We start from the raw sequence: 24,007 nt of genomic DNA, 5'->3' as shown, positions 1-24,007 counted from the left end.
GGGCAATGGGAAGTGTACTGTGTGTGAATGGCCTCAAAATCATTAACCTACAAACACACAAACATTTTCACATTTGCCAGGACTGAAATTAGAACCACTACCTAACTAGTTTATTGGACTATAGCAATACGCAGATATCGCAAGTGCCACAGAGCTTATAGGACTGATGGCTGCCAAAGGTAATGTAAAGGTGACTGACATCAGCAGGACTGCTAAAGTAGGGTTATGGGAAGTGTACAGGGTGGTACACAACTCAAAATGGTGCAACCCACACAGAATATGATTCACACACACACACACACACACACACACACACACACACACACACACACACACACACACATTTGCGGATCTGAGATTAGAACCCTGCCTAGGCTAGTGGTATGTACTACAGTGTTACACCATTATCACATGTGTTACAGAGCTTACTGGGCTGACAACTGGCCAAAGCTGCTGATAAGGGGAATGACATCAGCAGGACCGATAAAGTGGGGCACTGGGAAGTGTTGTGGGTGGGAATGGCCTAAAACTGTTTCACCTACAAACAAACACACACCCCCTCACTCTCTCTCTCTCACACACACACACACACACACACACACACACACACACACTTGCCAGTATTGGGATTAGAACCCCTACCTATCCAGTTATTTACAGTATAGTGTTATGCAGTTAGCACACATGCTACAGAGCTTAATGGGGTGACTGCTGTCCAATGGAATGTCTAAGGTGAATGACAGCAGCAGATCTTGTGAAGTAGGGCAATGTGAAGTGTACTGAGTGGGAACAGTCTCCTAATACTTAGACCTATGGACACACCACACACACACACACACACACACACACACACACACACACACACACACACACACACACACACACACACTCGTAGGTGATGTGATATTATAAACCCAACCTCAGTACTGTTACACAGTTGGGCTCACCTTTTATGCTGGCACGTGCAACTGTTTACAACTGGTATGCCACTGTCCACAGCAGGACATCAGGTAGCTGTGTGTGTGACTCACTCTGTTTGTCTCCCCTATCTCTCTCTCTCTCTCTCTCTCTCTCACTGTCTCTCACTTCCCCACATCTATGTGTGTGTATGCTTGACATATGTAATCTGTTGCCCATATATATGGGTGTGTATCTCATGCAACAGATGCAGATATATCACATATGGGCCACCTACAGCTAGCTGAGGGTAATCCTGTCTGATGTGTGTGTGTGTGTGTGTGTGTGGGGGGGGCAGTTGAGGTGTATATAGCTGTCTGTATGCACAGACATATATACACAATACAGTCATATATTCCGATGTGGGTTCCAAGATGTCCTGTGATTCTCTAAGTGTAGGAGTATGCCCAGTGTGACCCTCTATAGTTAGCGTGGGACTCCATTCCAGAGATAGGTGTACTCCAGTCGAGGGTGTTGTGTGCTACAGCCATACCTCTCAGGAGTACACAGGGCTTTTCTCAGGGTACTGGGTTTATTTAGCAGACATTTTCTGACATATCTGTAGTTTGACACTGCAATGCATTGTGTCATTACCTAGTGCCAGACATCCTTAGACCATCACAGTGTTTTACCAGAGGAATACTAGTTGTATGATGCATTGACCAATATTATGAGAGCAGTTATGTATATTCTTGCCCAACAAGGGCATTTGTGAGATGTGGATGTATATTATGAGGGCAGCTATGTACATTCTTGCCCAACAAGGCCAGTTGTGAGATGTGGCTACAGCCAGTTGAGTAATGACATGCTGTGTAAGCAGTCCAGCAACCTAGTGATATACTGGCTGGGGATCTCCTGCTTGTGTGGTATCTTTCTAACTAGAGATGTCATATCCTTGTGTGGCCATATCTCTCACCTGTAGATTTTTTGGCAGGTTGTCCAGGTGTTTGACTAGAGGTTTCACTCTGTCTATGTAAAATTATGTTTTTATGGCAAATTAGTTACATATAACTGAAGAGTGATGTTACAAAATAATGACAAACATTAATGTTTCAGACTACATAACCTTCAGACAATTCCCGCTAATGCAAATCCCTCACCCTACCAACTTTCTCAGTATGTAAGGGTGACATTTACAACACATGCATATCATTGTGCCTTTGTTTCACTTTTATTTCTGCCCTTTTCCAGACATATGTTATGGGTGTGGGTACAGAGTGCATTCTAATGTGCAGGCATGTCCATTATATGTAAAAGCAAACATTATTAAAAAAGATTATTGAGAATAACTACTGGCAATAGTACCAAAAATCACTTATATTCACAAAAGCGTTTGCACTTCAGCTACACATCCTTCAAAATGTCCCTTATATGTGTAGTATATTCCACATAGCAATGTGACTTCCAGGTATGTCAGTGGCAGAGCGGTGGGTGTCACTGACATGCATAACAGTTGGCACTGCAGTTATCTGCACATGGCACTGTCAAAAACAGTACTGTACCTAGGGCACTATGAGAAGACTGCTAGGAGAATGTGCTGGCCAGATCCTGACAGTATTAACCACATGTACATATAGCTCATTGACCCCTGCATATTGTGGGCAGGTGACATGTTTTCATGTGTATTGGTACAGCCCAGTCAATGTATGCTATGCTGCTATTTCCCTGCAAACATACATGTTACTGCATTTCTGTGGGTAAATGTGGGGGGGCTTACCTGTCAACTGTACACATTTAGACAGACTGTGTTGATATTTGCTTTACGTTTCGGTTCTATTTATCATACTATTGTGCCCTGTCTTAGGGACTAGATGCATATCAGTAAAGGGCACAGGTCAGATTGTAATGGCATACATTTGAGTTTTAGACTTCTTACCCTTCATAGCCTTACTGCAACTGTGGGTCCTGCTGTGCTGTCACTGTGTGAGTCTGTTGGGGAGGGGGTAATTCAACATTGCCACCATTTGTGTTACTTTACCAGTCATTTCTCTGTGGTTTTTTACAGCTGACTTCCTGCTGACGTACTGTGTGGGTGTGAGAGGTGGGTATGGGACCCCCACACTCACATCCATGCCTGTGACCTATGACCCTCCAGTTACTTGTCCCCACACATATACTGCAGTGGGATTTACCACCTTGAATACTACTGCATAGTGTGTGGAGGCCAGTTTTGGCCAGACATTTCCTGGTGTCCCACATAGCTCTCAGTTGTCTGCTCCTATCCCAGTAGGCCATCCCATTCCCTTGCATGCGTGCAGCATTACCATAGATATGCTAGCAAAACATACTAATCCATTTATTTATTGTTAAGAAGACTGACTTACCTTGTGCTTATGGCAGTTTTTGAGTACGGTGCTTTAGGGCCCCTATGTTTGATTCACACAGTACACTGCCTATACATGGTAAATTACAGGTAATGTGATGTGTGTGTCATCCATTTTACTGTGTGTGTGAGTCAGAGAGAGGTGTCAGTCCCTGGGGTCCCAACAGTGTCAGTGTGTGTGCTAGGCGTTGCTTTTATGCCAAGGCCTGCATACTGGGCATGCCTTCATCTGCCTGCAGGAGCTGGCTCAGGGGGTTCCTCCTATAATGTCCCTCTGTGCCAGTTGGGACCTTGGCAATGGTGGTGGGCTGTATGGCCCTTCCCCGTGCTGTTTCTGCTGCAGCTGTTTCTGCAGGATCATATTGTGTAGCATGGCACATACTATGAACATGTGTGCACATGTAACTGGACAGTACTGCAAGTCTCCACAAGAAATATTTAGGCAGCGGAACCGTGACTTGAGCATCCCAAACACATGATCTATAATGATCCTGGTTTATGCGTGTGCCTCATTATGGCATTCTTGTGTGAGTGTGTGCGCATTTCTGATGGGTGTCATCATCTACGGCTCCAGTGCATAGTCAGCATCCCCACCAGATAGCCATACTGGATGTCCCCACAGGCAAATGCATGGTACAGCTGTGATGAATGCCAGATGTGGGAGTCGTGATATCTAGGGCTGCCAGCACACACATTCATGATAATGCCCCGGGCATTACACACAACCTGGCAGTTGATGTAGGGGATGCCCTTGCAGTTTATGTAGACCCTGCCCTGTTCACCGGGTGGTGTTTTTATGTGGATGTGCATGCAGTATATGGCACCCAGTACCTCTGGGTATTCTGCTACATGGTGGAAGAGACACATATTGCTGGTCCTCTCCTCACTGGTGTTAGGGAAGTAAATGGGCTCACCAGTATGTGGTAGCATGGCATCCAGGAACTGGTGGAGTACCCTGGATGCAGATGCTTGTGAGACTCCCCATGATGTCCCCAGTAGGTCTTTGGAAAGTACCTGTAGTTAGATGTCTTAAGGCTACACAACCCTTGGTATCCAATGGGATGGGTTCCCCTCTGTTGGCTCTAGGTCTGAGTTGAGGCCAGCACAGCTTGGTGATTTGCTGAAGTATGTCTCTGTCCACCCTGTAGTGCTCTACTATCTCCAGATCATGTACTCCCTGGTAAGTTATCCTGGGTCTAAACACTCTTCTCTTCCTCCTCGGTCTGTGGTGGTTGTCAGCATTATCCTCCTCTCCGCCGTCACATACACATACTGATGGGTCAAAGCAATGGTAGCCCCTAAAATTTTTCCAGTTAAAATTCCCCCACATGTGTACACCAAAGATGCAGAGTTTAAGGGAAAAAACAGACTGTAAGGTGTTTCCATTGTTTATACTGTTGTGCTGCAGATGCTGCCTGTATGATTGGCTGACTATCAGACTATGATGCATTCCACCTGCTAGCTATGTAATTTGTTCTTGATTGCTTTTATTCTGCCATTTTCCTTTTTTTCCCTTTTAAGCCCCGAGGCACGCCGCGCAAACCCATTGCCCAAATGTGAACAGCCATGTTATTTATGATGGGTATTTTTTTTGTCTTAGACTGGGTGCACATCGCACAAACCTGTTTAGCTAATGTAAACATGAACAAATTGCGCTCCCTGGATGTGAACACGCTCTTTATTTCAAAAGAAGTCAATACAGCCTCAGACACATCCCCTTGCTTAGCTGTGCTTAGCTAAGCTTATCTGTTCACCATAGGGCTCCAATGTGCTTACAACATGCTTGACAAACCCCCTTTTCATGTCTGTTGCTCCTCCTAGTTATACAATCATGCTATAGCACCTACACGGTTAGGTGCAGCTTGGCACTTAGAAGATTTTTGTGATTCAGTAAATTTAACCTCATTTGCATACCCCCACTGCCTTAGTCCATAGTTACTGCACTAACACAAAGCCTTTCCCCTTGACAACCACTGTTCCCTGCTATTGTTTTGATTTTGCATGCCATAGACTATAATGGCAAAATGCAGTTTTCCCTTAAAATTGAGTTTTCACATTTTTTTTTTTTTTATTTTTGGCATGATCCCGTTTGGATGCCACTGCTGTATGCTTAAACGACCGAGTTTGGCAAAAAAAAAACCTTTGATTTTTATAAAAACTAAGGAGTTTTCTATGCCAATGGCCATATATTTGGCCATTGGCATGCCTAAAGACTATAATACATGCTTTATTTGGAGCTGTCATGCCTTCATTTTGTTATTTGCAGAAATGTATTCGGTTAGTAACCAAATATTTCTACAACTAACACTGTTCTTGCATGGATACCTGCGTGCTTGCTGAATCACTAATTTACCTCATTTGCATAGTTTTCACCAGCAAATGAGGTAATTAGCCTTATGCACTGGTTTCCATGCCGGAAAAGTGTAGGCAGGCTCTGAATGTCAAAACACTAGTTTACTGGATTGCTCAGTGGCCATTCCTGCATGGAAAAAAACATTTATTGAATCCAGGAGTATGTCTATATAGTTTTCCTAGTTTAAAGTGTGTTTTTTTTAATGGCGTTGAGTATGTGTTGTTCAAATGGGAGCTTTTTGTCTATGGTGATACGCAATAGCTTAGAGCAAGTAACAATTTCAATATTTGTGCTGTTTTATGAGTATATTCTGAAATTATATAAGAGTGATTTAGGTGAGAACAATAGAAGTTTAGTCTTATGAGGATTGAGTAATAATTGTGCTTCATTTAGCCAAGATTCCATTGAGGTGAAGGTGTCTTGTGTTATTTGTAAAAGGTGTTGGAGGTTATTTGAGGAGATAATGGTGGAATCATCCGTTTATTGAATAAGTGAGCTATGAAGGGAAGTTGTGTGTAAGTTATTAATTAAAATATTGAACAGTAAGAGTCCAAGAATGGATCCTTGTGGTACACCTGTGTTGTTAACGGGTCTATATCACGGCATCGAAAAGTCATTTCTTCAAACAGCTTTTCAGTCGAAAATATCATTAATAGAAATTGCTTTTGTAAGATTGCTGTACAGTGAAGATCGGAAAATTTGCCCTTTCTTCACTATAGTGCAATTTCGGAATTGATATATATATATATATATATATATATATATATATATATATATATATATATATATATATATATATATATATATATATATATATATATATATATATATATATATATATATATATATATATATATATATATAGTGGGGCACAACCCCCACAAGAGCATTTTCTATTAACGTCATTTTTGATTGAAAAGCCATTCAAAGAAATTACTTTTTGATGTTGTGATATAGACACACTGTTACCTTGGTGTTGAGACAGACTAGTCTGCCACCATACACATTGCTGTCTATTACTTAGGTCATTAGCAAACCATTTTTGGGACAATTGTGAGCAACCCAGTGTAGAGGGTTGATGTAAGAGTTTATGATGTGATATTCTGTTAAAGGCCTTTGACAGATCTACTATGATTACTGAAGTTATTTGGTCAGAATGTATGGCTTTGTTAATAGTATCTGTAAAGGAGATTACAGCAGTGGTTGTGCTATGTGCTGGTTTAAAACCATGTTGAGTGGGTGCAAGAACATTGTTATTAGTAAGACACTTTAATAGTTTTATGCGTATACATTTTCCAACAATTTGGATAGAGGAAGGAGATTAGAGATGGGTCGATAATATGTTAATTTATTGTTTTTTCTGCCCTTGTGTGAAGGGATTATGATAGATTTCTTCCAGAGGTTAGGGACGTGAGACTCCATAATGGATTGATTTATCGGAATGTTGACAGGGTAGGTAATTACTTCTGCAGCATATTTTAGATATTCTGATAGATATTCTGATGGAAGATTATCATCAGAAAAGGAGCATGGTTTTAGTTTGAGAAGAAGCTTATGCAGTAATGAAGTAGATATGGGTTGTAGTGAGAAAGTAGGAGATGGAGTACTAGATATAGAAGTACCTTGTAAGGGGAGGTTAAAGTGGTAATATTGTTATGGGATGTTTCGAGGAGGGGAGGAATAAGATTATCTGTTGAGTTTGTATTGGAAGTAGAATTATTTACAGGTTTAAGTATACTATTAATGAAGTAGGTATTGAACATGTCAGCTATTTGGGATGGTTCTTTATCTAGGGCAGGTAAAGGATTTTGTATGGACCCAGGTGTTAGGAGCACTGAGACAGATTTTCAGAAATTTTAGGGTTATTTATGTGGCTGGACATTTGTTGGGAGAGATATTTTTTTCTTATCAGCAATGCTAGTTTTTTGCTTTATTATGTAGCTGCTTATATATAAGTAGATTTATGTCATTTTTGTTCTTATGCCAGTCTTTCCAGACTCAGACTGTGGTTTGTAATATTTGTTTTGTGGATTTAATTAGCCAGGGTGCATGGTTTGTTTTTGTTCTTTTAGTTCGGCGATGGGCTAAGCTATTAAGTGTGTCCAAAAAGAGTTGACGGTTTTTAAGATGTTATTAAATAATTGTTGATTGAAGTTAGTTAAATTTCTGGATGTTTTGTAAGTATATGGTTTGGGTACTTGAAGGGAGGTCCTATAGGTATATGCTGGTATTTGGTCACTTAAGATATTAGGAAGTGTGCTGAAATTGGAATATTTATGGGTATCTGAGACCAGGATCCAGTCTAAGGTAGCTTCTAGGTGATTACTAGTTTGCATTCTGTTAGGACTTGTGATAAGTCGTGTGAAACCATGAAGGCTGATATGAATTTGATGGAGAATCAGTGATTAAATTTTGCCAATTGATATTAACATCACCCATGAGAATTGTTTCATTGGTGATGTTCTCAGTTATCCAGGAGAGAAAGTCATCTAATGTTGGAATATTTTGGCCAAGGGATATGTACATTACTGCAATACATATCTGTTTGGTATTATTTATTTGTAACAATGCCATAAGAATTTCTACATTACTAAAAGATGGGACAGGTTTGGAGAAGGGTAATATTGTGAAGGTGTTATGAAATATTAATGCTACTCTGTCTGCTTTTTTATGGGTTCTATCGGTTCTTAGTATAATAAATCCTGGAGGGACTATTTCTGCATTTTGATTGTGAGGTTTTAACCATGTTTCTGTAACTACTAATATGTCTGGGGAGTATTGTGTTAGCCATGAATAAAATTCTGTAATTTTGTTGCAGATGTTACATATGTTTAGTGTTACTAGTAGCAGGTTTTTGGAGAGCGATGATTGAAGACAGGTGAATGATTGTGGGGGTGCAGGGTTGGGATGAATATCTCTGCATTGGGAAAGTTTGAGGAGGTGGTGGAGGAAATGATTAAGGTGGCTGGATGTTTTAGTCTGTTTAGAGGTTGTGTAAAATTTTAATTTGGTTTTAGTAGTGAAGGAAAGAAATCAGAGTTTAGTAAGGTGTAGAGGGTTGAGATCAGTTAGGCTTGCAGATTTATTTGAGAAGTTATCTGTGTGTGCTTCAAAATATAAGGGCACAGTGAATGTTCTTACAGGTGTAGCTATTAACATACATCTGATTGAAGTGTATTGTATCAGTAGACTAAGTGAAATGGTTAAGGAAATTATGAAGATAGTAGAATGTGTAGGTGGTAACATATTGTAATATGATAGAGTAAAAAGAAGTTAGATATGGAGGGTAGGAAGAAGAGGTTAGAGACAGTAGTGGGGTGTGGCAGGATAAGATGGAGTAATAGATAGATAGAAGATATGAATTATTTTATTAGGTGAGTCTGTTTGGGGAAGAGAGTATTCTAGTGTAATAAGAATTAGTAGATAGGTGTTAATTGATAGAAATTTGGAAATGGAGTGTTGATTGGGTGATAACAGTGAGGAGGAGGAGTTATCATTAGTATACGTGTAATTGATTAGGGGCTGGGTGGAATTGGGAGTAGGGTAGGAGAGTAAAGTGAGCCTGAGTGTAGCAAGGGTGAATGGCGCAGGGCTACACTGAGCTAAGATCAACTCGGAAAAAAAATAAGGACCAGATAGTTTTGGTAAATATAATTTAATGTACTACCAAAGGAGTGGTAAATGTAAGAGACAAGAAAAAAGTGTACATAGAGAAGTTAAAGGTATATATTGGCTATAGCTAATATTCATGATACCAGGAAAAGCTGAAAAAAGATTAGAGTAGGTGTTTTTATTTAGTTTTTCAAACATACCAGCAGTACTTTGAGTGGTGAAATTACAAAGAATGGAAAAGTGGATTACAGCAAATATAAAACAGAGACAAAAGTAAATTCATAGAGACAGAGATAGGAGAGTGTATGCGCACGAGTTTTTGTGGTAAACTAAGGCTGTACAAAAAAAACAACCAGTGAAGCTTTCTGAAGCCTTTATAAAAGACAGCAGGAATAAGGAGCTGCTCCGTGTATAAAGGAGACAGTAAAAGGTGAAGGCCAATGAAAAAGTAGCTGTAATTTAACAGTTGAGCACTAATGTACCCAGAAATCTCAACAATCAATGTACGCTCACTATATATCACCACTCTTTCAAGATAACCTGCACATCAGACCTGAACCAAGCCAGACATAAACAGTGTAATTAAGAAGAAAAAAAACAATTGGAATGATATAATTTCAGCAGGATTAGCTGAAATAATTTAAGTGCAGTACATTTAATGTAAAAATGAATGCAAAAATAACTAATTATGAAGTGTCAATTATTCAAATCAACTTTTAGAATATCTCTAGCTGGAGCAAACCAGTGGTGCTTTCAGAAGCCATATTTATTCTGTGTGCTGCATGTGTAGGACATAAAGCTTTTAATCACATTAAGTTTGAGTATTTCTTTTGGGGGACAATGCATTTATATCAGTGAAAAGTTATAATTTATTCTATATGCTGCACCAGAAGTGCCTCCAGTTTGTGTACATCTCCAAACTTTTGGTATGCATACAAAGTGGTTTATCCACAGCCTAGGTTACAAACAGAGACATTGTGCTTTTTGCTGACCTAAGCAAGAGTTGCAGAGCAATGCTAACAAAGGAAAGAGATAGTGGTCATACTAGCTGGCACCAAAAAGTCATCTTAGCTGGGTGTGCCATTGCAATAAGTAATGCGTGCTTTTATTTGATAGCATAGATATTTCAGACATTGTTTTTCTTAGACAACTTTGTTTACTGGAGTTCGTTTCTCTCTTCTTTTCTGCTACTAACAAATGAATCATTCACTGCTATAAACATGACTGTGAGCTGCAGAAGTTGTTAGCTTTTTGTCAGACTAAAACCAACAAGTCAGTTCAATAGGCTTTAATCATTTTTTATATGAAAACAATTTATGTTGCAAAATGTGTTGTCTTGCTTTCAGTTTTATTATTACGGGAAAAGTTAAAGCAAATGAAAGATGAAGTTTATTTCTATTTCATAGTTTTAAAGTTGACAGTGTTTTCGGTATATATATATATTTTAACTGGTGCTATGTGTTTGTGCAATCATTTGAGATCTTTGTTTCAATGAAGGTGATTATGTCTCAGATTTGTGATCGTGGTATTACTGATTGTTGGAGTGATCACTTGGCTGTTTTTTTGTGTGGAAGTGGTCGTTTGTCTATTTCTAACATGAGAGATGGCATATATTAAGTAGTTTACTTCATAAATAAGAAGTACAGGGATTGATTCTCACCAAGGGGAATTGGCTAGGCCTTGTATTTGCCTAGGAACCTAAATATGTCACCGTTTAGATACTGTGCATTTCCACTGCAGTTTGCAGTTGTACTCATAGGTCTCAACCTGCTAATAGGCCAATGTGGAACACAGACCATAGCAATGTGTGACAAACACTCAAAATGTGGAACACCCTATTTTCACACTGCTCAAAAAGTGTACCTTGACCATGGTCATGGCCTTTCAACCAAAACATACCATATGTGAGTACTTAATAATACACACTCTTACAGACACATACATATACACACATACAGATGCAGAAGCAAGACAGTGGCTCACTGATATAGAAAAAGTCAAACACATACACACACACACACACACACACACACACACACACACACACACACACACACACACACACACACACACACACACACACACACATTCACCCATGTCACACCTCTCAAATGCCCAGAATTTTGCAGAATGCCCAAATTTTTGCCTCATATTTTTGGTCTGTTCCTCATAAGATATGTAGTTTTCTGGCAAATCGCAGAGGAATAAAATAATAAGATAATAACAGAAATGTCAGTTTCAGACATCATATCCCCTCAGAACATGTATGGTAACACAAAATCTGTTATTCTAGTAGCTTTCTAAGTTTAAAAAAGTAGTATTTTGTCCCTATTTTTGGGCAATTGTCTCCCATTATGTTTGACTTTGTCCAGATTTATTGTGCCAAGTGGTTGAGAGGTATGCCTTAATGTCGAGCCAGTTTTGCCTGTACCCACAAAAATTAAGACTCGTGTGTGTGTGTTTTCCCTTCGGTTACAAATCCTTTCAGACTCTTCCCTAGCACATACCTCAAAATCCTTATTTTCTCATTGTCACTAGTGCTTGTACCTCCCTCAATGTTATTCGAAGTCAGCATTCTACGAAAACTCAACATTTTCATTCACTTCTGAACAAACCCACTATATCAATATTCCCAGTACAATAACAAAGTCTTTTATCTTTCTTTTTCTATAGCTGCATGCATGTGTGTGTATGAGACAGCAGTTGGGTAGGGTTCAGTACATTTCTGCTCTTGAAACCACCATGCAACGATGCCAGACTCCTTTTAGTGAATTCATAATTTGGGAGCTCTGATTGGTTCCCATTCTCAGGAACAGTTACTTGATTGGATCGTATACTGCAATGTTGATTGGCTGTAATTTCGGTATATGAACCAATCAAAAGTTGTTTAGTGAAGCCAAAGCTGTAAAGTGCGGAACAGCAGAAAACTGGGTTTGTTTATGGTTGAATGCAGAGCATTCTGCATAAGCTGGAGCAATTGGCTGCACAGGTTGGACTACTGTTATCACCACAAATGTCCTAATTTTACAAGCTGTGTCCTCCAAGAGGCTAAATTTATAAATTATGCCCTCACATTCTTATAGCAAAAATTTGTGCATAAACAAATTTTAGGTGCTAAGACCTTTTGGCCCTCTGCTGTGAGTTTTATGGGCCTTTGCTATGCTTTTTTGAAAGCTGGGAAGTTGACAGGTATGGTGATCAGTGGCAAAACAAACACACATGCAAACATCAAATTAACAAAAAACTTGGCTAAGCTGAAGATGTTACTACACACTAAGTGCTTTAGTTCAGTGCTTCAAACATGACCACAAATAAAGTATTGTTAATTCCTTTCTGAATTCTGGTACTTCACTGCCTCACCTTTAGTACTTGCTGGTCAGGCCCCCTAGCACTCTGCACCTGAGCCAGCCACCTCCTTTATCATGACTAATGCACCTTCTTACTGCCTGCCTGCAACAGGGGTGCATCATTCCCAAATCTCCGCCTTTGGTATGCCACTGATGGTGATCATAGTTTTTACGCAGCATACATTTATTAATTATACCAGCAGCTGTAGTTTAATGGTTCTGTAACACCAAGCAAAACAAATTATCTGATGCACAAAAGGTAAGCCATAAAATTATACTGATTTTGTTAATTACAGTAGGAACACAGAAAATGTCACTGTTGATATGGTAGCCTTACTATAAAGCTTTAGTTAAACATGGCGTCTTATATAACATTTAGGTGTGAGAACTTCATATACATTTAATAAAAGGTTACCAGCAAGTGTCAGCAGGTCATCATCCTCTGTCCAGTTTAAAGTAAATATTGTTCCTACAACAGTGTAAATCATAGTACAATAAATACAATACCAGCATGCATTCATTGTTTTGAAGTTGTAGCTGAGTAATACAACATTTTTTTAAATGACCAAAAACGCATGATAACTCACCCTATAGTCATTGTGGCAACAGCTCTGGAAAACTTTTTCTTGGGTTGATTTGACCAGTCCTCTACTTTTTTCTTTAGTTCTTTGTTCTAACAGGAATAAGAATAAAACCAATAAGAGCAGGAATTACAAATGCAATTGGCATAGGTATGGTTGCATATCAGTTGACAGAATGTTCATGTGAAAGAATAATCAGGGGCCATAAATGACTGAAAACATGTTTGAATGAAAACTCACTTGAGTAAGTCCCAATTAATAGAAAACTATAAAAGTGCATAGACAGTGTGTGATGGTATCATTTCTGTTCACAGCAGTTATTAGGGAAGCAAGTCTAGAAAAGTACGTGTAGATTGGGAATGCCTACTGTCATGTCGTATCCCCAGATCTAAAGATATTTTTGTTTGGGTGCCGGCACTGACTCACTGTGTGGTGTTTTTATTTTCTCCATGGCTGTGCAACCACAGCGTTAGTATATATAAGTAAGGGGAATATGGGGGAGGTGGCAAAGACCCCCACGGGAAGGGGGGATGCAAGGAAAAAAGCTTTTTATTGTATATTTGTGGTGTAAAATGTTTTCAGTCAATTGTGAGTCAATCAAATGAGTTTTCAGTCATTTGTGGTCTATACTTTCTTATTCAGTCAAATGAGCACTTGCTCAAATGACAGATAGATAGATAGATAGATAGACAGAAAGATAGATAGATAGATAGATAGATAGATAGATAGACAGACAGATAGATAAAATGATAGATGACATGTTCAGAGATATTACACATAAATCACCTGGATACATGTGAAAATACTCAGGCATATATTACACTAAAGTTACTTGGAACAGGACAATTGATTGTATACTTCTATACAAGACTGGATAAGACCTTTCTTATGCAGTACAGTTCATTGTAACTCTAATATTATTTTAGATAACACATACAAAATATAAAACTTTGTCTGTAGAACTGCCATAATATGTTGAATTTTAAATGTTAAGTAAACATTCCCAGGGGAAAGAATAATACTAAGCATGTCATTCTCTATTAACAACATTGCCTTCAATTATTTCAAATTTCTATAACTGTTTGGCTTTAGTCAGAGGTGAAAAAGGTCATTGTCCAGCCCTCCCACCTGGTTAACAAGGTAAGCAAATATCGTTTTGCAAAATATGCTTAACCAAATTTTTCATGCACAAGTCAGCACACAGTGAATTATATAGACAAATGACCAAACAAGTCATAGTTTAAACAACATTCGACTGCAAGTTATGTGGCAGAATGTTCACTGGATTAGCTGCTACAGACTGACAGATTATTAAAAATTCTATCCCCTTTGGTACCATGGCATGGTAAATCATTTATTCTCTGAAAATAAAAATGAGAAATGGGGAGCATGGGTGTTCTTCACATCTTTCAGATTACGGTAAACATCTGCTTTCAGTATCCTTAATTTAAAGCTTTACTGTAGTTACAGAGCTGGATAAAAACTAAAATGCAGTAGAAGTCATATGCTAAGAGTAAAACACACCATGTCTCCAAATGTAATGTGCCTTATGAATGCAATAGTTCAAGCTGACCATTGTTTGATATAGTAATTGAAACTTTGCATTTTTAAGTGAAATGTTCTAACTAAACCTAATACTTAAAAGCTTAGACATATCCCAGTATAATTTTTTGTTTGAATGATTATTCTATGTAACCTTATTATTTAAAGGGGTAGTTGAGCTTTATTTTCTTCATTTTATTTTGAATTTGTTAACCGGGGTAGAGCATTGATCCCATTTCACCTATTCCAGTCTCAGCCCGGGGAAAGCACAATAGTTACACGTCATTATATAAAGCGTGGATGAGAACATGCAATAGATAAATATAGTCTATACAAAATAAATATCATAGTTCGCTTGAGGGAAGAAAGGCAACACATGAATGACATTATATACAGAGTGAGTGAAATAACACAAGGTATATGTGCGTTACATATAGAGTGGCATCAGAATTGGCATGCTGAAAGAATCACAATCAAAACTAGAGTCAGAGCAAGTTATGTAGAGTGAGGCAGGGTAGGAAGAGGTTAAGTTATATGACCAGAGACATAACAGTTGCGTTTTCTTTGAGTCTTGAAATGTGCTTTTATTTGTGAACAGAAAATGTAAGAGGAATGATCTTTAAGAAAAGAAGGGACAGATTTCCATTGTTTGGGACCAATGACTGATAAAGCATGGTCTGTGGACTGAAGCCTAGTTTGGGGGGTTTGGAGGAGGGACATGAGTGGTTAAAATGTCTAAGCTTATATGTTGGTGCATCTCCCAATGGTCTGGAAGTTAGTGGGGAAGGGAAGCGCCATTTCTGATAACTTTAAGGAGTTGAGAGGAAAGTAATAAGTCAGCAAATTGTTTCACAGGTAGCCAGTTAGCCTTTTCATTGGTTTTGCAGTTGTGTTCATTTCTTGGGAAGAGAATGATTAATCTGCAAATGACATATAAAATGGACTGAATGGTTGATAGATTTCTCTTAGAAGGTGCAGCAATTAGCATGAGACAATAGTCTAGCTGACCCAGTAAAATGCCTTTACGTATGGCATTTCTACAGGGTATGGATAGAAAAAGAGTAATCCTATTAGATCAGAATAGGTGAGAGTTGATTTTTTATATGTGTAGTGCAGGTGGAGTTGGAAATTTAGTAAGGAGTCCTAGGTATTTGAATGAATTGACATTTTCAATAGTGTTATTAAGATCAGCAAAGATATTTAGAGGTCTGGATACAGAACAGAGCATTTGCCTAGTGCCAAAAGCATTTTGTTTTAGAGGAGTTTAGTAGTAGTTGTTTATCACTGAGCATTGAATAAAGACATGAAAATAAACCTGAAGATAGAGTTCAAGAGACGAGACAGAATGGTTGGAGCAGAGTAGGATCATGTCAACAGCATAAAGCAGAAGAGGAAGATATCTTTTAATTGTAAGTCAAAAGGAGGTTTGTTAATGTAGACAGAAAAGAGAAGAGATGCCAGAATAGATCCTTGAGTGGCACCTTTCTGCAGAAGGACTGTTGTAGAGGTAGATGAACTGACAGAAACTAAGTGGCAGTTAGAGATGTAGTTTTTGAACCAGGGCAGTGTGTCATTACTAACTAGCTATTTTAGTGAGCTTTTCTTTCTTACAGAATTATATGGTGCTAAAGAGAATACATAAGATGATTCAGACTCCATAATACAATAATCACATCACAGCCATTTGATAAATGTAGGTTTGGATGATTTACTACACTGAATGCTATTTTTATTTTCTTACTATTACCAATAATGGCTAACATAGAGGATTATGATCGGGTCTCATATCATAACCAGTTGTTACATGCTCCAGACATGTATGTCAAGAAATTCATCTTAACAGGAAAGCTTGACAGGAGAATCTTGTCATTCTCAAACTGAATTTCCTGACATATATATCAAAAATGTGTAACAAGCTTAGCTGGGTTATGATCAAAGAACCAATCATAATTCTTTACAGCTCTAAAATACTTACTGCAGAAATGCAGAGGGCAACAGGAACTGCAAACAACTTTAAAACCTGTTAAGCACTTCATATAGCCTTCCAAAATATAAAGCTTTTGTTGAACAGAATTTAAAGCTGCTTGCATTTCACTACAATTTTGTGGTTGCTATTCACCATTGTTAATGTTTTAGCATAAGTCTAAACTAAACATTAACGTGGGTCAAAAGTGCTTGATAAGCATTATTTTAACTTCAGAAAGGTGTTTAATAAGGTGATCTTTCCTTATTTTGGTCTGTAATCACAAACCACCCCATTGCTATATAGAAACTTATCAAAAATAATACATAATTAACAAACAGTGCACCATAATGGTTGCATCAGCAAACAACTTGACAGCCTATTTCTTTACAAAATTGCGATTATAAGAAATCTGGGAACAGATGTCAGCATGATATACGTATGATTAATGTGTGAAGTAAATATGAACCTTTGTGTGGATAATGTACAATTATATAAAAATACATCCCAAATCAGCCTCAGCTTCAGTTCCAAAAATAACCTCTTTAATGTCAAATAACTTTATGTATTCTCAGATGAGACTGTTAAAGCAGGCATTGTATAATGCACCTTTTAATACATCTGATCTTTATAGACTTCATTGGGATTTCTGAATGAAGAATTTCTTGCAAGATTTCTTCACAGAAAAACTCATAGTGTACATACCCCATTAAAACTAATGTGATTAACAGTTTTGTTGTACAATTATGACACGCTTTTATATGTCTCAGTCCACACCCAGAATTTTGAAGCTGCAGTGCATTCTGGGAGAGTAGCTAGTTAAACAGAATTTTTAGCTTGGTTGCAGTGCCATAGTGAGACCTGGTTGAGTTTGGAAAGAAGTGTGACCTTTGTGCTGTGGTATCACTTGCCCTAGCAACGTGAAGTGTGCAATCCCTTACAGACATTCAGATGGTACAAAGTTGAATAAGCATTCCCACCTTACAATAGGAAAATTCAAAAGATACAGAAACATTCAGTAGGACGAAAAATTTGATATCTATAAGCAAAGGATTACAAACACTCAGTTTGAATACAAAACTGAACTTGCATTAGTATCATACATGCTGGTTACTTGCAGCATATTAAGACATTGCAGAGAGGGCTAGCTGAAGGCTGTGGTCTGCTGCTATGTATACCGATAGAAGAGTATGATAGAGAGTGTATAAGGTACTGCAGGGGAGAAGGAAAGGAAAGGCAGGTGTGAGGGGTATGATGGGTAGGTGGATGAGTATTCATTGTTTATCAGAGATGGGGAGGAGTAGTTGAAGTATGCAGGAAATACTGTAAGAAAGAGTGAACAGAATTAGAATTTGACATAATGAGGAGATTATTTCAATATCTTTTAATTGTATGGACTGAAAAATGGGTGCAGTGTAACTGGGAAGCATTAAGTTATGTCGGTGTTTAGGGAGCATTTGCAGGATTCTTTTCTGAATAGAAATTACTTAAAGAAGGATCTGATCTATGGGTAAAAGTTAATTTCTTTGATGTATGCATGGAGAGAGTCCCAAGTATGAAGAGTCATGAGATAAAAGCAATGGCCAGTATACGTTCTTGTTTTGAGGGTAAGATGAGAAAGAATGGAGGATGAGAGTGACCTATGGTTACTGAATGATGAGCAGTGGGTCAGTGTATTCACAAAGAAAGGGAAGGTGTCCCAAATTAGTAACTTAATGGTGAGTGGAGTACAAAATACTGTAGCTTTTTGACTGACTGGAAGCCATTAAGATTTTGTCAGTACTTATATTACTGGCTGTGGTTTGTAAAGCTAAGAGGTTCCTTTTAGAGACTGATGCAGATTAAGGGTAATCCAAATTCTAGATGGTGAAGGAATACCCCTTTGCCCTGTTCTAAACCCCCACCCACCCAGACTAACATTACACTGATGCAGGATTTAGTAACCCCAATGTAATGCTAGAAGTTAAAGTGCTCATCTAACCACACATCTAGGTATCTGAAGGGTTTTTGTATTTTCTGAGGTACTTTGTTTTTGTACAGAATGTTTCCTTGTTGGGGGGTTAAGTGCAGTTACTGTTGGAATCAGTGTTTTTTTTTTTGTGTGTGTTTAGAAATAACTTGTTATGTTTGCCAACATTATCTGTTATTTATTTCAGAAAGAACAAGAACTCTTTTTTCATGCTTCCCTTGAGTAATCATCAGAAATAATTTTTTTAAAACACAAAACTCCTGTTTTTATCTAAATCTGCTAAAATCCATGACTACAATTAAAGTTTGAAAATGAATATTCTCGTGTATGCCCTATTTACCTCAATTACAATCTTTCTTTTTTCTCCTTATATGGCCTCTGTCCTTGAATTATCCTCTGAATCATCATATGAGCCATTCAGCAAATGATATTTTAAAAGCAACTTCTTTTTATGATTTTCTTTTTCCTGCCCTTAATGTTAAATAATATTGCCTTAGAAGAAACTCACATTCTCCTTCAAAGTAAAAAAAAAAAAAAAATCTTTGCAAAATGAATTATAAGAACACAGGTACATAGGTTCATACCAGTAGGCTGCTGATCAGATAAATTATTTTTATCCTAGCCATCAAAAATTCCAATACTTTCTTCCTTTATACATGAGACAGTGAGAGTCGACAGCCCTGGAGTGAATTTATGGCTACCCATCCACTCTTTAAGGCTGTGTCCAAAGAAGGCCATGGAACTACTTTGCTTAATATAAAGGCAAAATCCTTCCACAGTTGATAAATTCTTTGAGAGAGGTATCTGTCCCATCAGCAGATTTTCTTTATGTTACAATGGCAGTTCAGATCTTCTGAGTTAGTGATCATTGAGTTAAAGGTTTTGAGAATATGTAGTAAGTTACACAGGACTGGGATATTTGAGGCCTTGTAGGCAAGGAAGAAGTCACCCTTAAGGAGTTTGTATGAGACAAAGATTTGAGATAACACTTTTAGGTGATTTGTTTAGCTCATGAAAATCCTATGTTTGATGCCCTTGATGAGGAAGTGCTGCAAACAAGTATTATATTTTATTGTAGGCCTAATGATGGAGAACTAGATAGGGATAATAGCTTCCTTTCACTAGAATATATATATATGATCATGAGGTAGGCTGTGCAGAAGGACATTCTGACAAAAGTAGATATGTGATGGTCAAAGAAGAGTTATTTGTCTACAAGACTGTCTGGGTCTATAATGACTATGCCAATTTTTTTTTGGGGGGGGTCTCATTCATGTGTTATGTTCATTGGTGCTTATATTTCCCAAAGGACATAACACTACACATTTTAGCATTTAGTTTTAAATTATGGTTCAGGAACAATAGGATTCTACATGATAGGACCACTTGGAGGATGTGAGAGTCTTCTGGAGAGATGGAGATAACTCCACTTTTGCAGTCATCTGTAGATTTGTTCACATCAGCTTTAACCTCAGATGGAAGCATCAGAAAGAAGCAATACTAACACCAGTTCTTATAGAACCCAACTAGTAATTAAAAAAAAAAAACATTTAGCATGCAGCATACCACCAATACTGATTGTTTGGGTTCTTTCAGGCAATTCACTAGCCAGTGGGTTACGTAAGGAATTATATTAGTTTTATTACTTTGTCAATAATGCCAGAATTTTAAATGGTACTGAAGGCCTTTGATAAGTCAGGGTAAACAGTATGTAGAAATATGCCCCACTCCAATGCCACAGCAATTTTTTTTCAAAGGAGTCTACTAGGTTTATTAGGCAGGAGCTTCCTTTAATAAACTCAGACTGGTTTGGGTCCAGGGATTGTAAGCTGACAATATTTTTGTTTATGAGTCCCATAATGATGGACTCCATTATTTTATAAATAAGACTGGTAAGACATAATGATGGATCCACCCTTGTGGAGCAGGATAACTACAGTTGTTCTCCCTACCATCATCACAAATCTAGTTTCACAGCTGAGGCTGAACAGATTTAGTACTGAGTTGGTAAGACTATGCTTGATACCAGTAAGAAAGGAGCTAGGCAAATTGTCTGAATTCATAGAACTAGTTTTCTTGGCTTTGGACAGTGACCTTAGGACCTCATCTGAGGTGCTGTAGCAAACCAGTATGGTTGTTATATCCTTAGGGGCTGAGTAAGTGTTTTTGTTATGTACCAGTTCAGTACAGTCTTGGGTATTGTTCCCAAGGTATTTAACATAGTTGTAAAAGGCTTCACTGTCATCCTTTACAGAGGTGGCAATTTCATTTCTTAATCAATGGTTGGTTTGATTTTGAGCCTATGTTCTTTAACTTCTTACATTCACTTCTGGAGTGTGAAATATTCAGTTTATTATTCAGGACACGGCAATGTTCCCTTTTGTTAAATACTGTTTCTATACAATAATTCCACCACTGAAGTTTATTCCTAAAGTTAGCACTGGATTTGTGTAAGACAGGGACCCATAACTGAGTCTTCAAGGGGAGGGAATTTCTTAAATTGCATTAGGTCACCAGATACTTATAGTAGATATATCATTGCAAATACAACTAAACAATTGTTAGAACTGAGAAGTGATAAAATCTAGGAAGCATTGTGCATACTTATTTGCACTAGTATAAGTTCCCCAGCTTATGGATGACTAATTGAGGTCCCCAGGAATGATAGTATTAGGTTCAATAGAGAGTAGCTCTAGTTTATTTAAGTATGTCTTGTTTCTTGTGGATGTCATAAGTGGAGTTCTGTAGTTGGCTAGGATATGGAAAAAGATCTTATTGCTAGTAGTTAGGATGTGGAGGAGCTCAGGGTCATTGTCTCATCATATAACTCATACAATTATGAGGTTTCAAAGGAATATGGACTCTCTACCATCTGTACCACAGTGATACCCAGATTTGGATCTAAAAAGTGGCAGGCATTGAATCCTGGTGAGAAAGATATTTGATTTCTGTCTGGTATTTCAATGTTTTAGAATGTAACACATAAAGGTCTAAATTCTGTATCTTTATATTCTGGAAAACTATTTTCATGTTAAAATGTGATCCCAATGGACTACACTGCCATCTCCCCCCTTTTTTAGCTACTTTTCTTGTTATCATGCATAATAATTTTTGCAATTACATGAGGGCACAATGCCTCATATACCTTCAGTGTGTTATTTATTATCATTTAGCAACCAGAAAGTTAAAATGTGGAATCAAAAGAAACTGGGGCTCTTTTAAAGTAGCAAGATATTGGGAGAGGAATCCTGGGATAAGTATAGCAGAGTATCTACATTAAAGCGTTATGTGTTAAACAATTATGAATACAAATTAAAGACATTGAACAATAAGGAGTCCACATTCTTTTCTTTTCTTTTTTCCCTTGAAGTATGGGTAATACTATAAAAGTAATAGATTGTTTTATTTGCCCCAGTTGCAAAGTGTTAGGGGCTACAATGAAGAAGCACAATTCTGTCACTATATATTTATTTGTTTGCTTTTCACTTTTATGCTTGAAGAGGTGAGGGGTTGTGGGCCTGCTGTAGGAATTAACAGTGTTAGCAAAGTCATTTTTTCACTTTTGAGTATGTAGATCCATATAAGCAGACAGTTCTTTCTGAATCTCCTCCACCTCTATTCTGGTGTTTGAATACTATTTTTGCCATTCTGCCCAGATTCCCTCCCCACATGGCATCCACCCATTTCAGGAAGCAAGGTTTTTGGAAGCACATTAACAAGGTTTTCGCATCTTAAAGATTTTTGCTTCAGTTATAAATGTTACTTTATTTTTGGTAGCTAAAGCTTTATGGCATTATTAACACATTTATTCTGTAGGCTGAAGATGTTTGTTTTCTATGGTATGCATGCAAAGCTGGATCCATCAGTAGGTTACCTAGCACATGAGTATGACTCAATGCTTGGGGGGAGGGTCACCACAACATTAATCTAATTAGAGAAAAGAAAACAAAGTAAAACTTCTTCTTACATTACTTTTTTCCTTATCTCTGTGCTGTATTGCAGAGTGCAATGTGCAAGAAACAATACTAGAAATAGAGGAGCAATCTTACTAGTTTAACTTGCAGCATTTTCAGAGGAATTGTGTGTGTGTGTGTGTGTGTGTGTGTGTGTGTGTGTGTGTGTGTGTGTGTGTGTGTGTGTGTGTGTGTGTGTGTGTAATGCCCTATGCAGAGGTGGTGAGTAGGTTAATTACTCAGGCTCAAACCTTGTACCTTCTTTATAGGAAATAAGATCCTTAATCCACTACATCAACTATCAGACAAGTCCTTTTGGTTACAGTTACTTTCTGAAATGGGTATTTTTGTCATTTATTGGTTCATAAATTTTGTTTCACTGCATCATGGAAAAAATGTTCTAAACACCAAATTTAAAATGCACTCTGACAAAAGCTGCTGTATTTAACAAGAAATACATTAAATCAAGAAGGTGAGTCAAGTAAAACATGCATTTATATCAGGTCCTAAAACTATATGCAGTGCCTCATGGTTTGAAAATAGCTCAGGAACCAAGGGACCCTTAATCCACCACTGGCCAAGTCAGTTTTAATGAATGTGAGTTTCAATGAATTCTCAATGAATTTGAATGTCAATGTGCTTACGGTGAATGTGATCTTCAAGGGAAGAAAAGTTAACTGTTACTTATGCTAAGTCTGTTTTCAATATGCAACTGTTTTAGTTAGCAAATGGACATCAGTGTTTCTGTTATAACATTTGAAAACACTGTTAGTAATGCAACAGGTAGCATGTTCTCCTTTGGTGCAAAAGGCAAAGAGCTCTACTCCCGCACCATGTAGACAGATTGCTGACATTGCAGGGCAGTATAAGGAGACTCCTGCACCCCTGAGGGTGTCGTACTTTGAATGATATGTTAATCTGAGGACCCATTTCCCTGTTTTGAAGGTAGGTGCTGTGGGATCTTTTACATCTATCTGAGCTATCGAAGAGAGTGGGGGAAGTTCACCATTTCCTGGCCAAATTTCTCCAAGTAGTACAAATACAACCAAGGGTCTCCCCTGAAACGAGACTGCTACCCTAGTAGACCTAACCTGGTCAACATAGGATAAATAAATTAAATCCATATCTCTGTCTTCTTTTCAAAACTAAAGAAGAAAACAGTATGCACATTGTCAGTTTTGAACAGTGTTTAGGGGAGACAGAGAGAGAGAGACAAATAGTGGGACACCAGAGTGGCTGTGGAGTGTGGCTGCTGGTCCATTACCCAAAAAAATAAACAAACAAACCAACGTGTTCTTACACAAGAAACGGTCACTTTAATGCGAGAAAATCAACAGAGACTTAGCGCTTTCGCCTTTTACAATCCAGGCATCATCAGAGTCAAATAAAAAATTACAACAGTCACAT

At 38.0% G+C, this 24,007-nt stretch overlaps 1 protein-coding gene across 2 annotated transcripts in view; it reads right to left on the bottom strand.

Moving 5' to 3' along the window:
- Positions 1-24,007, bottom strand: part of CCDC68 (coiled-coil domain containing 68) — a 1,130,692-nt gene that overhangs the window by 121,311 nt on the left and 985,374 nt on the right. For both annotated transcript variants that reach the window (XM_044075050.1, XM_044075059.1), the window contains one exon: positions 13,180-13,265. In XM_044075050.1, the coding sequence (XP_043930985.1) occupies positions 13,180-13,265 (86 nt within the window). The remainder of the gene's footprint in view (positions 1-13,179; positions 13,266-24,007) is intronic.

Source organism: Protopterus annectens, chromosome 1.part1 (genome assembly GCF_019279795.1).
Source record: "Protopterus annectens isolate FY-2018-M chromosome 1.part1, PAN1.0, whole genome shotgun sequence".
NCBI classification, from domain to species: domain Eukaryota; kingdom Metazoa; phylum Chordata; order Ceratodontiformes; family Protopteridae; genus Protopterus; species Protopterus annectens.
The sequence above is the reverse complement of the archived record's forward strand: the minus strand, read 5'-3'. Positions and strand labels throughout refer to the sequence as shown.